The sequence below is a fragment of the Lynx rufus genome, unplaced genomic scaffold (assembly GCF_022079265.1).
Source record: "Lynx rufus isolate CCGP_SWC_20201006 ecotype Redwood Valley unplaced genomic scaffold, mLynRuf1.p SCAF_6, whole genome shotgun sequence".
In the NCBI taxonomy this organism is placed as follows: Eukaryota; Metazoa; Chordata; class Mammalia; order Carnivora; family Felidae; genus Lynx; species Lynx rufus.
The window spans coordinates 31370079-31386749 of record NW_025814878.1 but is presented as its reverse complement, the minus strand read 5'-3'; the positions used below and the strand labels follow the sequence as shown (position 1 = coordinate 31386749).

General features: G+C 35.7%; 1 protein-coding gene across 1 annotated transcript in view; it reads left to right on the top strand.

Moving 5' to 3' along the window:
* The window catches only part of RSPO3 (R-spondin 3), an 85295-nt gene extending 71684 nt beyond the window's left edge, over positions 1-13611 (top strand). Inside the window, exon 5 of the mRNA XM_047101372.1 lies at positions 13418-13611. Within this exon, the coding sequence (XP_046957328.1) occupies positions 13418-13611 (194 nt within the window). The remainder of the gene's footprint in view (positions 1-13417) is intronic.
* The last annotated feature ends 3060 nt before the right edge of the window (positions 13612-16671 follow it).

Genomic DNA, 16671 nt, shown 5'->3' with positions numbered 1-16671 from the left:
CATCTTTCAACTTTTCACAATCATCCAAGTCCCTTCCTCTCTTCCTCCATTTCCCCTTTCCCACCCTCTCCCTCACTACTGCTCATTCTCCACTCTCAGAAACTTTTTGTGAGGCCACTGATTCCCAGTTTGGGCCTGGGTCCACATTCCCCACCTCAGTGAAACTTCAGAGCCTTCAAATCCCTGAAACTGTTCTAGAATTTAAATTCCTTCTCAATATAGAAGACAGTAGGATACCTCTCCGTTGCAACCTGGACTTCTAACTTCTCTTCTTGAAGCAGCCTTAGGGATACATTAGTTATTTGTCATTGGTTTGGCCCCAAAGATGATCTTCTAGAGCATAATAAGTCAAATTATTTCCCTGCGACCATGATGTAGCTTTCTGGAGCAGGATGTTGTCACTTGAAGCCCATATTGGAACACATGTGGCTTACTGGCTGAGGACTCCATAATAATAAATAGCACTCGGGGTGCCTGGGTGGATCAGTCAGTTAAGTGTCCGATTTCAGCTCAGGTCATGATCTCACAGTTTGTGAGTTCGAGCCCTGCATCGGGCTCTGTGCTGACAGATCAGCCTGGAGCCTGCTTTGGATTCTGTGTCTCCCTCTCTCTCTGCCCCTCCTCCACTGGCACTGTGTGTGTGTCTCTCTCAAAAATAAATAAACATTAAAAATAATAATAATAATAATAAATAGCACTCATTAAGACAAGTTGTTTGAAATACTGGGTAATCATGGCATGCTTGCATATGTAAGAATAACATCAAAGCATCTCTCCATATCTGTCCTTCCCCCAAATAAAATGATAGGCATGAAATGAAGAAAAGAGTATTATTTATCTTTCATTTAAGTTTTTCAACAAATATTTATTGAGTATCTACTACATACAGGCTCTTGACAAAAAAAAAAAAGCAAACCTACCCCAATCTGGAGCAACGGTACCAGTGCTTTACCTGTGTACCTGGTATGTGGCCCTCATAAACCTCAAGGTTCTCTGTGTACAAACTTGTGCAAATGAATCAGAAAACTACTGCTAGAAGCCCCAGTATTACCTACCCACCAACAAAATAACCTGTTCTGAGAATTGTGTTTCTTTTGAAATATTTTTATAGGGAATCAAAATTAAAGTTGAGTTTCTACAAAGAAAAGTTCATCGGGGCGCCTGGGTGGCGCAGTCGGTTAAGCGTCCGACTTCAGCCAGGTCACGATCTCGCGGTCCGTGAGTTCGAGCCCCGCGTCAGGCTCTGGGCTGATGGCTCAGAGCCTGGAGCCTGTTTCCGATTCTGTGTCTCCCTCTCTCTCTGCCCCTCCCCCGTTCATGCTGTCTCTCTCTGTCCCAAAAATAAATAAACGTTGAAAAAAAAATTTAAGAAAAGTTCATCATTTTTGCGATTATTACTACGTTCTTCCTAATATTACAAAACGTAGAAGTATCATTCAGTATCACCTTGACTTATTACAAAAGCACCTAGAAATATAGATAAAAATTCAGCAGATAGTATATTGTTATACACTTAGGTACTCAATCAAAACAATGGAAGGAAATGAACCAGTTGGCAGCAAAGAAATAGGACATAGGGATAATATCAATGTTGGGAGAGAAAGTCCACATATAGAAGATTGAGTTTCCAAAGAACGAAAGTAGTTCTTTAATTGCTTCTGCATTAATCAAATGCTTATTAGAGGACCATATTCTTTTTTCTCACAACATGTTGAGTCTGTGAAGAAAAAAGAGGATGCAAATGTTAATTTGGCATATGGAAAATATGTTTGGTAAGAAAAAGTTAAAAGTCATATAGCCTAGCAGAGTCTGTTAATTTTAAAGATTCAAGCAGCTGGGGCGCCTGGGTAGCTCAGTCGGTTAGGTGTCCGAAGTGCTGACAGCTCAGATTCTGGAGCTTGCTTCAGATTCTGTTGTCTCTCTCTCTCTCTGCCCCTCCCCAGCTTGGACTCTGTCTCTCCCTCTCTCTTAAAAATATACATTTAAATAAATAAATAAATAAATAAATAAATAAATAAATAAAGGTTCAAGCATCTGAAGAACCCTTATAATAAGATGAATCTCCTTTTAGACATGTTAAAAATTAAATGCGAAAACAAGCTTTCTGTCTCTGAATTGATATTTTAGGGGCACTTGGGTGGCTCTGTTGGCTAAAAGTGTCTGGCTTTGGCTCAGGTCATGATCTCTTGGATTGTGAGTTTGAGCCCCACAGCTGGCTCTGTGCTGACAGCTCAGACCCTGAACTCTGCTTCGGATTCTCTGTCTCCATTGCTTTCTGCCCCTCCCCTGCTTGCTTGCTCTCTCTCTCTCTCTCAATCTCTCTCAAAAATGAATAAACATTTCAAAAAATTGAATTGATATTTTAAATCCACCTAAAAAATAGAACTTTTCCATTTACGGTGGAAAGGAACCAACAAATAAATATGTACATATATAGTTATATTTATACACAAACATAGACACACATTTGCTGTACATGTGCCCACCTCCCCAGCTCTCCTCTCCCACCCTAACACCCATCAATGCAGTGATAAAAGGAGTACAGTGAAAGCTGTAAAATGAGATGTCATAAAATCTTACCAATCTTGTTTAATTATAGGGTCCATATTTCTAGGTTAGTGAACATTCAATTGCTAAAATATTTTAGAGAAATTAAATCAGTTGCATTCCACTCAAGTGTATGTAACCACTATTGATGAAGTAATTACAAGGAGCTATCTTGCTGGTTATAGAAATGCATGTGGAAAGTATTTCCAATTAAGAACAGATATTTGCACGAACAGAGTAGGATAAAAAGTACTTAAAACAGTTTGCATTATCTACCATAAGTGAAATATGCCGCTTATGATCTTATTTGCCTCATGAATGAAATTTATTTCTTATAAATTTTAATATAATACAGGCTAAGTGAGATTTTTCTGTTTTCCATACTAGTTAAGAAATCCATAGTTTGAGGGGTACCTGGGTGGCTCAGTTGGTTACATATCTGACTCTTGACCTCAGTTCAGGTCTTGATCTCTGGATCATAGGTTCAAGCCCCATGTTGGGCTCCATATGTGGAGCTTACTTTAAAAAAATCAATAGTTTGAGATAGCATCTGTAATTAAACTTTTTTTTCTAATACTGAAGCAAGGTGAAAACATTTGAGAATGAGATGCATTAAAAAAGTGAGCTTTACATAGGTAATCAATAAATAGCTGAAAATATTAAATTATAGCTACAGAGGTGTATAATATCTCTACTAAAAATATCATTGAGTAACACTTGCTAAATAGGAGATTTGGTAGTTGTTTTTCCCTCTGTGATGTAATTCCAGATCAGAGTTTCATTTTTTCCCCAATAGAACAACAAAAAAGAAAAGAAAGAATGGGCTGTGGTACAATGAGAATTAGACATCAGAATCACCTAGTGCATAAAATGATGAAAGAGATTAGAATAGTATCAATGTTTCTTATATAATCAATCACTGCAAATGTGTCAGCAAGTTTGAGGCATCCCCTTCTGTCAATACAACCAAGTAGACAATCTGGGTTAGGCAGGAAGTACAGCATAGTCAAACATGGCTATCAACACTTCTTTCACTGTCTCAGAAGAACAAAATTCTGAGACAAGTTCTTGGAACAAATGGAAATTTATCCAAATGAAAATCAAATGATAAATGCCAAGAGAATATTCTTTCCTTGGAATTCTTTCAGTTCTTCAGCTTAACCAGCTGGAATGAATTTTCAAGTAGCATTTTGTTCAGCCTTTTGAAATGAAGGACTTTTCTGTTAATTGGAAAGCTATATTTCATCAAAGATGAAGACTGTGCTCTTGGCTTAGTGATTCTCTTTTTAAAAAAATAATAAAAGAGAGAGACAGAGAGAGAGAGGGGCATTTGGTGGATATTTACCCTCAACAAATTCCAGAACATGTATTTCAAGTGTGAAAGACTGAGCTGTGAGCCTATATACATACCTAACTAAAGAAAACTGGGGAAAATTCAAATACCAGTGTTATTCTAAGCTCTGCATGAAAACTCGGTATTATACTGTGCTCCCTCCTGAGAGGAATATGTAAGGACAGAAAAAAAAATCAAACGTTATTAACTCTCAGAATCAAATATTGATACAACTGACGTTTTTGGTTTTCTAAGGTAAATGAATTGCATAAGGCAACAAATTTAAGGATTCTTTATTCTGTTACTTTAACATGTGTTTTGAGGACAGGAATAGCATGATTGTCAACTCAGAAAGATTTAGAGCAAGAAAATAAAATTAACCAGGAAAAAAATATTTAAGACTCAGATTTTCAACACAACCTACACTTTAGACGGTACTTGCAACTTAATTGTTGATTAATGATATGTTAAATACACATTTAAAATTTAAATTGACACAGAATTAAGCAAACTGATTTATCACAAAGAATGTGAAAAGTTCTTCAAAGGAGTTAATTATACTGTAATACTAAAGACATAATGTTTCCAGCCTTCTTAAGGGAATCCCTCGATAAGTAGTCTGAATGACAATTATGTATTCTGTTTTATAATAATTTTATAAGAAAGCCTATTTATGATGCTATTTATATACTTTAAGTCTGGCAATATGTGTATGATAGGAATGATCAAAGAGGTTATTTTACTGTTTTTTAAAAATATTTAAATTGCTGCAATAGATTTTTTAAAGAATGATGTGAAAGAAATATTTGACATAAAAATTCCTTAGACTCAGACATATTTTGTACCTTGACATATAAGCTGATGGTCTATAGCAGCAGGCAGCATAAGCCTCAGATGGGCAATGAGGAGAGAATTGTAAAAAAAAAATAAACTCATCAACTTTTTTGAAATAGTCATTAATATTTGAGAAGACTGGTCTAAACTGAAAATTTCAGAAAGGACATTTAGCAGTGCAACTAGGCAGGCTTCAGTCATTTTTTAAATAGTGGAGCCAGCCATACCATTATCTAAATTTCTAAAGAAAGCAACATACACATTAATCCCCCTATTATAAGTTTATAAACAGTATATAAAACCATCAAAATATTATATGCAGAGTGATTTTTTTTCCTTAAGAGACCAGTTAATATTCATTCCACAAACTGGCCATGAATTTTACAGTAAAAGTAGTGAACTAAATTTGACTGAATTTAATAGGTGAAATTTACCAGCACACCCTTTGACAATAAGTGAAAATCAGAATAAGTTTACATGCTTATCCAATAGATACAATTTCATAAGATCCAAGATCTAGTTCAAAACATATTATACAAACATGCTTAGATCAAGAAATTTTCAACATATGAATTAATGTGCGTGATTTAGTTTCCAAGAGTTTTATAATCTAACCGAATGTGGTGGGTAGAATCTCAAAGAGATTTTACATTGAAAGAAAACAACAAACAAACAAAAAAGAACATTGCAAACACTAATTACAAATGAATTTTAATCAAAAGGTAGTTGATTCAAGAGAAATAAGCTTATATAAAAGAATACTAAACTTAAAGTAGTTATGTAAGTGAAATAGTTATAGAAATTGTAATGCCTTACTATGTTTTTTTTAATAGTATAAAATTAAAATATAAGATACCTTTTACTTTCATGATGAGTAGGTTGTAAATATTGCAAGTAGTAAAAAAAAAAAAATCTTTGGGTGCTTTCTCCTTTGCACTTTTAACTATTCTTTTAACACTGATGATTTACAACCGGAAGACATTTTAGTATGCATAGTATGCAATATCCAGTATCTTTAACAGTTTGTGTTGGACTCTAGCTAATGTCCCTCTTGAGTGCAAAGAGTCCAAGCTAAGGTTCTGGTCAGCAGAAGGAATGAGATGGAATGGAGTTACCTTGGGTGAAAGGGCCGTGGAAATTTCTGTCAGTACATAGAGCTAAAATTCAAAATTTCAGATCCTGAATCTTCAGTGAGTGATGAAATTACTTAAACAACAAAGGGAAAAACTGTCAAGGCAAACTGAAAATAATCAATTCCTAAGGAAAGTATTCGATTTCACAAAAGAAAGTTTATTGTACTAAAGCAGATCATGAAAATAAAGGTTCTAAAAAATTGTGATTTTAGATATTTATGATGTTTGCTATAAATAAAATGATTTATATTAGGACTGCATTCATGCCTTACTGGGATTTTTAAACTTAAATCATTAGAGTTTCTCTTTCTCCCTTTTGATATTGAGTGTAACAAAATATAAAAATCTCTGATAATTTTATTAGGATTTCAGAAATGTAGCAGTGGAGTTTAGAGGTAAAATAAAATTTCTAAATAAGATATAAATGGCATAATATGTAAATAATCTCCAAAACCCACAGTACTACATCCTACATTTTTGTGACTGGGAAGGTGATGGAAATACTGAAAAATAAGTAAACTGTAGCAGTAAGAAAGAAGGAAGAGAGGCAAGAATGTGGTGACTGGATGGTGCTGACATAAAACATCTCTTTCAAAATGCTGTTAGGATCTGATGAGCAACTTGCTGCTCAGAATTCAAATTACAAGAGGTTAAGAAAGTATACTCTAAACCATAATTTCTATCAAACTCTCTGTTGTGTTTAGTCCACACCCTTTCCTTTTTTTTTACTCAGTAGCTTAAATATGAACTAAAACAAGGATGCCGTGCCACAGTGTGCTCTGTTAAGATGTGATGGGGGGCAGAAGAGCACTGTGGTTAAGAGCCTCATTGTCCTCAGTATTAGATGGAGGTTATAGTAAAGTTTTTAGACCCAACGCTCTCACTTAGAAGTGTGCCTGGTATGTGTAAGTGTCCATTAAACTTTAATTATCATTACTCTTACTATTTTTAGAAATAGACTGCCCTGTCATCTTCACCATGGTTATTGCAACAGGCTAGTAATTGGGAGTTACTGAGCAAAGAGGGTAGAAATACAAATAACCTAGCCTAAAAAAGGTGAGGGAGTAAGGAAGGTCCCTCTGAAGGGGTGACATTGGGGCAGAGAATTAAACACAAAGTCTGAGTTAGAGCAAGGGATGTAGAAAGTGCATTCTAGTAAATGTATCAAATACATGGGGTCAGGAAACATAGTGGGTTCTGGTGAGTAAAGTGCAGGAGTGAGTAGGAACAGAAGTATGAGGCCATTAAGAAACTTAGGTTTATCCCTTTCACCTCCTAAAATTTATACTCAGTGTGTTACAGTCAGAGCAATCTTGTTTCTGAATTCCCAAAAAGAATGCAACACAAATAGATTGCATCTAGTATATTAGTCCTTTTCGAATGGTGGGAAAATGCTATTTCAGTCTTAATATGTTTTAATGATCAGAGCTATCTTTGCAAAAATGGTTCAAGGTAATTTCCCAAATTAACAGCATTCGGTGGAGTCTGTAATGCTATGCTAAATTATTTTTCTGTGAATAATTAATCAGAAGCATCTTGGAAGTTAAGTAGAAATGCAATGAAATTAATTCAGGTACTAAACTAGAGAGTAAATAATTCAGGTAGCTTTAAACTTCAGTTTGGATAATTTAAGTGCCTATTTTCAAAAAGCTATCCATTCCTTTATATTTTCACTATATTTGTTATAAACTCCTAGGTTAAAATAATAGCAAGGAAATGAGTATTCCAATTTATTTTTTAAAAAACAAAAAATAAAAAGTTTGAATGTATTTCTCAAGTTAATTCTACTTGGTAATAATACAGCTGAGAAGGTCTGACTTTCAACCTGTTCTTTACCACTGGGTCAGGCTGTCCTGTGTTGGTATAGCTCACAATTCAAAAGCCTTTAAATATGTATCTACCTACTAGATCATAATTGCCGAAGAAGTAATACTACAGCAATTTCCCCTCCTCTTCAAAATTCCCCCAGTGATATATTAACTAAAAAGAAAAATATTTTGAATTTCCTTCCTCTATACATAAAAGTAAGGTCAATTCTAGATTTATAAATCATCAGGTTAACCCCATTTTCACATCATTTGTGCTTTTTTAAGGTATAAAACCATGCATTTCCAATTGAACTTCATTCCACACCCAATAATGAGAAAAGACCTAGAAATAATAAACTTTATATTTTAATGGGATATTTACTTAATTGGTTTTAGTTATAATAATTGATATTTAATCCTCAGTCTAGGGTGTGGGATACATTTTTAGCTTTTTGAGAAAATTTTTAACAGCTTGCCTTGGAAGTGAAGCTCCATAAAGCTCAATGGCTCCCCTTAGTGATGTCTTGCAAGAAATTCACCAAGAAGCCACCTTCATAAAGACTTCTGCACAGACATTTCTAAACATTCAGAAAATTGTGAATTAATATTCACAATTTGACTAATTCTCAACAAATAAATCCCATCTGTGATTCTGGGGAGAGCAACTTTTTTATTTATAACCCTATTACATTTTAAAAGGTAATTGAGCATTTTCCAGTTTTCATTTTTCACTTGGAACTTAAATATGTAATACAAAATTTAGGAAAAATAATTCAGGCCCATTTCCTTTTCTCGCCACTCTTTTTTACATGTTTATTCCTTTTAGCTCATATTTCTATTTGAACAGGTTTTTAAAAGACAGTCTGCAACTAATTTTCATTTTGTATCTAGGTGTCTATTCCAGATACACCTAACCAGAAAACTTGCCTTAAAAATTAGTAGCTACAGTATGTGAAAAAAAACATACTTTATATATAAGAAATTAAATGAGAAACCGTGAGATGTGAAATAAATTCTAAGAGTATACATTTAGGGAAATTGGATCTCCTCTTGGTCTACAGCTATGGTTCTTTTTTTTTTTTTTTTCAAATTTTAAAAATTTGTTTTCATTTATTTTTGAGAGTGAGAGAGACAGACCATGAGCAGGGGAGGGGCAGAGGGAGAGGAAGACACAAAATATGAAGTAAGCTCCGGGCTCTGAGCTGTCAGCACAGAGCTGGACACAGGGCTCAAACTCACGAACTGCGAGATCATGACCTGGGCCGAAGTCGGACATTTAACCAACTGAGCCACCCAGGCGCCCCTACAGCTATGGTTCTTAATTATGGCTGCACATCAGAATAAACTAGGAGTGAACGTATTATTCACTATAGGTTCCTGGGCCCATCATAAGAGCTACTGAATCATAAACTCCAAGGGTGGGGCCTAGGAATATGTATTTTTCAAAGTCACCTATACTTGGAAACCTGGTCTGCAGAAGGCCCTAGGAGGTGCTTAGATAAATGACTATATTATTTCTGTATTAATAAGAAATAATTTCACTATCACAAAAACATCAATCATGTATTCAATTACATGATAGTGGTTTGCAATGAAATATTAAATAACACGTGTCTAGAATGGTCTGCACAGAGATTTTAGGTACTCTTAAAAGTTAAGGCTCAAAAATAAATACCTGTCACTGCCTATACTCCCTCTATGGATTCTAATTACTTTCAAAGTGTCCCTGAAATAAAAAAAAATAATGTCACATGTCAGAGTATCCCATTGGCCTTTTGTAAACTAGTCACAGAAATATCCAAACTCTGCCTTGCTCTCAGATTCTGATTCTTGCCCTTTTCCAGTTTTCAGTATCACTGATCCTCAGGACTAACTCCCAACATGGCAGTTGAGTCCAGTATATCGTTCCAGCTTCTCTGAGTAATGTCCTATATATAGACTCTGATCAAACCAAGGAAGTCTACTTTTTTCAGCTCCCCAGATTCATCATGTCCTTGCATGCCTTCATTGACAATATTGTTCACTGCCTGACATGCCCTTTTTCCCTCCGTGGCCTGGCAAATGCTCATTCATTCTTTAAGGCTCAGCTGAAACATCACCCTGTCTGGGGAGTTTTCTTTCGATCTCCATTGGCAGAGTTCAGTGCTTTCCTTGCTGTGCTCCCAGTAGGATCTTGTTCGTGCTTTTCTCTATTTTAGCATTAGCTTGTAACTATAATTATTATGCCTGTCTCCATATCTCATTAGTGTCCCCAGGTTTTAGTGCACATTTTGGCATGGAGTAGAGGCTTAATTCATGTTTGTGTAATGAGTTAATAACATCAGCTTTTATTTCACCCATGATTGATGTGTGCCCAGCACTATGCTAAGTGCATTGTAAGTATCTCATGTAATCTTTACAACATTTAGTAGGTAGTAATGATTATCCGTATGTTAAATATCAGAGAGCTAATCCTGAGAGATACCAACAAATTGTCAAAAGCCACACAACTCGTTGGTGACAGACCTGGAATTTGAACACTGTGTTTTTCTGACTTTAAAAACACCATTGTTAAACAAATGTTTGCACCATAGTGCTTCTCTGCAAAGGCTCAGAATGTGCTCAATTGCTAATAGCAATTTCTCTTGGACAGTGTCTATCTAACACTGCCCTCATACCTGGAACATCGAGGGATGATAAACATTCTTTTAATCGTGAGAGCCCTCTACAACCCAATTCCATTGCCTGTGTGCATGTGTATACATGCCTAAGCAGTGAATGACAAAACACAAACATATATGTAAGATTGTGATAACTGGAATGCCTAGTTTGCAAAATTATCCAAAAAAAAAAAGTATAAAAACAACTATTGATCCCATCAATAAAAAGTCAGCAGAATAGAAAAAAAAGTCCCCTTTAATGAAAACCTGCAAAATTTCCCCAATTGAACGTGATTTTTAATGGACTGCAGCCACTCTTCTGCATTTCTATTTTATTTCTTGGACAAGAAGAAAATATATTATTTATGCAAAAGGGTAGTTAGTGTTTCCAACCACTAACACATGGCGCGTAAAAAATAATAATCCCATTCTTCTATTGTGCAATCACCCTTTGTTGGGCAACAACAATGTACAATGTGCTAGTTTCCTGTTGCTTTACTAGAGCCTCCCCTTACACTCACCGCCCAGACGAAATAGTTATTCCTTGGATAATAAAACTATAATACTGAGTTTCAAGCTACTTCCAAAAATGTGTCTGCCTGTCTTAAGAAATAATCATATCAGTTTGCTAATAAGCAGAAATACACTGTAAGTTGAGTATGTTGTCACATGTGGCTAAAAAACATACAAATCAATCTGTAACCAAGAAAGAAACAATATATTTCTTATGTATCCAGAACGTTATGGTTAAGATCACAGCTGTAAGATATTGGACCATCATCAAGAGAACAATGTCAAACACTGAACTTTTGGATAATTTCCATAAAAATTTTGTTTGGGGTCAGTAGTTTTTATGGAATTCTGGAATGATTTTCACTGACCATTTTTTTAGAGTTGAACTTGAACACCTCCAAAATGCTCCTCAAATGGAAATATTATGTAATCTAACCTTTGCAGCCATGTCCTTCTGAAAACCAAGCACATATCATGAAAACCAGCATTTCTTTCTTCCAGTTTGTACAGTTTCATGAAAATTACATTAGGCTACATATTTAAGAAGGTAAATTTACTCTTCAGTTTTCTCTATTTTGTTACCAAGTTCCTGTCAGCACTTCAAAGGTGTTAATAATTAAAGCCAGAATGAGAAAAAAACAAAACCAAACCTGGATTCCTTCCACCAAAATTTTATCAATCCAGCAATATTCTTTTAAGTGAAAAGAACAATGGAATTGGTGAATCAGTGTAGAACTAGCTCAGCTCTAGCCATAATATTCAACTCTTAACATTTTTTGTTCATATCCAAACAATTTGACTGCCTTACAGTGGTCTGAATTCTCATTTTTGTTAACTGTCTTTAAAGTTTAGAATTTGGAGGTGCACTATGTCGAGCCCAATGAAGCAAGTTTTCATAAAGCAGTTGGAAGGTTTTACAAATATAATCTCAGACAAAGCTAGTTGTGGCCTAAAATCATTAATCCAAGGAGACTGTGTTGGCTAAGGATATATATGCAGTATTAATAATATTGCTCCCTAGGATTCTGTAACCAGAGCTCAAGGAAAAGAAAGCCAAACCACTGAATTCAATATCTGCAGCCTATTTCAGGACATGAAAATATTTTGGTTCTCTCATGCAAATAAAGTCTCCAAAATACTTTTGTCCAAAATGATCCTTTGTAGACAGATACTAATTGCAAATGTTACACGTCTCAGTCTGTGGGGATATACATTATCAGAATTTGTCCCACATCAAGGAGTTAGTAGGTTCTTAATTTTCATTTCCTATGATTTTGATTTAATTCAGTACTTTCTCATTGGAATATATGTAGCAATGGATGTTACTAACACCATTCCCTGGAAATTATTTTGCACTTTAGAATATATATGTATGTATGTGTGTGTATACATATATATAATGTTTACATGATTATAAAATATTTAGTTACTTTGCTGTCCAGAAATAAATAAAAACAGTCTGTCCAATTTGGTGCAAGTCTCATGCACTTTGCTCAGATTACTCTCTTCCCCTAAAACTCTCAGCAAGTTTCCAATACCAACAGAATGAAACAGTTTTCCACCCTGGCTCCAGTCTACCTTGCAGTATGTCTTCCCACATCAAAACCTTAATATCATGTTGGTTCCACTTTTTAAAATGCACCATACTGTGAATATGAACTAAATCTATAGTTCAGACCCAGTTCAAGATCAGAGACCTCCATTGAATCCAGTGTATATCCAATAAATATTTGCTCATTTGATTGATAGAGACACAGTGTTCCTGCCCTTGTAGCTTATACCATAGGGTTATTGACAAGTTATAGTTGCCACCACCCCTGCATGTAATTGCAAAGGAAATTAATTTCAACATATAAACATTTGTGTTGAACTAAGGTACAGTTATCCTGGTTATTTGCATATTTGTTATGCAAACCAGTTTTCTTTTAGTAGATGGCATGCAGTTATATCAGCAGACTGCAAATATGTAACTACTACTTGGAAAAATTTAAATACAAAATAGTGCCTTAAATGGGAGCCAGATAGCAAAATACACATTAAAATTTTCTTATATGGCAGGAATGTATTCAAAATTTTATATTAAATATTCAAAACTATAATGTATATTACCAACTATAGAACCCTCTAAGACTGTTCAGAATTATCATATATCCATTGCTTCCTTATATTTTGTGCTTCATGTTTACATTTCTTAAAATATAATACAGACTTAATCGAAAGTAGTTGAATAATTTAAATAGTAATTTGGGGTCGCCTGGGAGGCTCAGTCAGTTGAGCGTCTGACTTCGGCTCAAGTCATGATCTCGCGGTTTGTGAGTGCAGGGCCTGTGTCGGGCTCTGTGCTGACAGCTCAGAGCCTGGAGCTTGCATCGGATTCTGTGTCTCCCTCTCCCTCTGTCCCTCCTCCCCTCACACTCCATCTCTCTCTCTCTCTCTCTCTCTCTCTCTCTCAAAAATAAGTAATAAAAGCAAAAAAAAATTAAATAGTAGATATTTAGTATCTATGAGTACGATTTGCAACAGAGAAGTTTAACTCATTTTTTAAAACTTAGAATAACCAAAGAGAGCATAGTTGAGTATATTTTTTAAAGGTGTATTCTTTCATTTTAGGAAAAAAAGAAAGGGAGAGGAAAAGAAAAAAACTTAATAAAGAAGAAAGTAAGGATGCAATACCTGATAACAAAGGTCTGGAACCCAGCAGAGAAACTCCAGAACAACGAGAAAACAAAGACAAACAGCAGCAGAAGAAGCGAAAGGTCCAAGACAAACAACAGAAATCGGTATCAGTCAGCACTGTACATTAGAGGGTCCCATGAGATTGTTGTAAACTCATGATGCTGCTATCTCAACCAGATGCCCAGGACAGGTGCTGTAGCCATTAGGACCACAAATGGACAACGTGTCAGTTACTGCTCAATCTAAACAACATTCCAAATAGTTGCTATAGTCTTCATACAAGCATAGTTAACAACAAAGAGCCAAAAGTTCAAAGAAGGGATGTTTTCAAATGGTTATCTTACATGCTTCTGTGCATTCCTGAGAGACAAGAAATCTTGTACATAACTATCAATAGGCTATAAGATGTAACAGCGTAATGATGACATCTGGAGAAGCACCATCTTTTCCCTATAAAAATAATTGTTCAAGCTATTGCTTTAAGAAGCGAAAGATAGTTCTGCAAATTCAAAGATGCAGTATCCCTTCAAAGTAATATAAGAGATCAGGGAAGAGAAACAGCCTTGTTTTGTCCAGGAGATCTAGAGAGTGCTCAGATACTAGGGCCTGGCATTTGGAATCATAGAATTTCTCAGCACAGAAACAACCGTGTTAAGATTGGTTCTATTGCCCTCACCTTGTCCTTCTGCAAGAAACATGAGAGTGTACACCAGAGTTAAGAATACCATATGGGATTGGAGAAAGGCAAAATGTGGAAGAAACCATAGCATTGGAGATGATTTCTGTGCTTTACAGGACTGTGAAGTGTTGTGATTACTGGGAACAGGTCTCCAATCTATGTCAGCACTGTGTGGTTCAGCCTCTGCTACCCCTCGGGTTATATAAGTCTGTAAACATGTACCTGTAACTTCCACAAACAAAATCATACCTATTAGAAGAAAATTCTGATTTCATAGAAAACAAAAGCTAGAGCAAGGAGAATAGAACATGTTTGCAAAGTCATGTGTTTTCTGAGGGAAAAACAATGTTATTACCTGCTTAATGGTCCACCTGGAACTAAAAGGGATACTACTTTCTAACAAGGTGTATCTAGTAGGGGGGAAAGCCACCACAATAAATATATTTGTTGATAGTTTTTAAAGTTTTGTTCATTTTGTTTTATTGTTTGTTTTTATTGGAAAGCTGTTACTCTTACAAACTCGTGAATTAGGAAAGAGGATTCTGTATCCCATGTAATTTGAACATATTACATTTCTCAATGTTTGTTTTTTGAATCCACCTTTATGTAAGTACTAGAGATTTACTTATAGGATATTAGGAGATATTTATTCAACTTCTCTCTTACTCAACAAAATTCTACTATAGATGCATAGGCCTCCCAAAATTATTTCACTGCTCCCCATTCATTGTTTAGAAATTAGCATCTTTCCTTGTATGTCAGTTCCTCCTGCATCTTGAACATTTGGCCTTTTCTTCTCCATATTTTCTCAGTCTGTGGATCTCTTTTGGGGATTGAAGTCACCCTAGCTGAAGGCCTCACCAGTGTTTCACAGAGGACACAGCCAGCCCAGGGCAAGAGGAGGCATCTCTGAGCAAGCAGTACAGGAGCTCATGGCCCACCTTAACCTTCTGTTGTAATGGAAGGATGCATGATTGCTCTGCCCACTACACTGCCTAGCCCTCTAAAGATCATGCTTCCTGAAGAATTGGCAATGAATCTGGCTTCTGGCTGCCTATCTCTGGTCACCCCTTTTCCACCAACTGTACTGTTCATGTAGACTGCTTGCCTTAATTCGTTTTTCGTTTCTTTTTTTGTCTTCCAAGATATAAAATTTTTGAATGATGCATTTCTGTTTCTTATTCTGGTGTTTTCTTTTCTAGTCTGCATGAGATAAGTGTTTCAACCAACTAGATCGATTCCCAAAGTACAAAAACAATTTTATTTTCAACTACAACTTATATCACCAAGGAGAAATAAAAATGTTCCCACAAAACCATATTAAATGGAAGTATATTCCCATGTTCTAGAACTTTTGGATGGTTTCAGACACCATCTTTGTCCTCAGTCTTATCTAGTCAAGCTTAAGTTAAGGACAAATTATTTGTGTCTCTTTCTATGTTTATCATATCTCCATTCTTTCAAAAAGCAATTACTGGGAAGGTCTATGCCTGCAAATGAGGTGCTGGAAAATGGTCTAAATCACCAAGGATGTAAAAATTGTGGCAACGACTATCAAGTCTTCCCAAGGGTTTTGACTCAAGACTTTTACCCCATGATCCTCCAGACAACAGCAGATAATCTAAATTCCTGATGCAGCACTTAAATAAAAATAGAATTATCACAAAGGAAAAAGAAATGAAAATTAGCATTAATATGCACATCTTGGGTGAAATATAATGAAGACAAAGATACCATTAATTTTAAATGTACCTGTAATAGATCTTGAGGCACACGGAATCATTGTGATCTTCAAACTGACAGCCTACTTACCTTTGAGCAAAAACTCATGATCAACTTCTGGCAAATTTCCCACACTAGTCACAGAACTCATTAGCTTCTGTCCTGATTCTGTCTCTGGGATCTGTTTAACTATTGATGGTAATGGATGGCTGGTAAATTCTTGATTCAAAGAAAATGGAGAGAAAGTGCACAGCAACATAAATCCGTCTATATCAGATCCACACTCTTGGTCTCCAAATTCTGCTTCATAACTGAAGGGTGGTCTCTTTTCTATCATCAAAAGGTAGGTTCTGGTCCCAGGTGTTAACCATTGGCGAATCACCTAAGTGCTCTGGGTTTCTATTTAAGTGCAACCTGAAAGAAGTCAGCTGGAGGTGATCACTGGCAGGGGAGCATGTGACCTCTGTGTTAGTTCAGGGTGATGCCCCTAATGAGTACTCCTCAGTGGTAGTGTTCTTTGGTTCCTCAACTCTGCTTTTTCTCAAAAGTGCATATGTATAGGCTCTTAAAGGATACAGATTGAACTATGATGTTATTGACTTAAAAGTTATTCACATTCCTGGTTATTAAAATATTGAAATGAATAGCACTGAAAAAGAAAAAAAGGAATATGTAAATACAGCTAACGCCAGGAGGTTTCAAGATTTCTCCACAAAGGGAGATCTCAAAAAAAGTAGGACATTCTCCATAGCTAAAGTTAGGTGGTCTGCGTTAACATCCCAGTTCT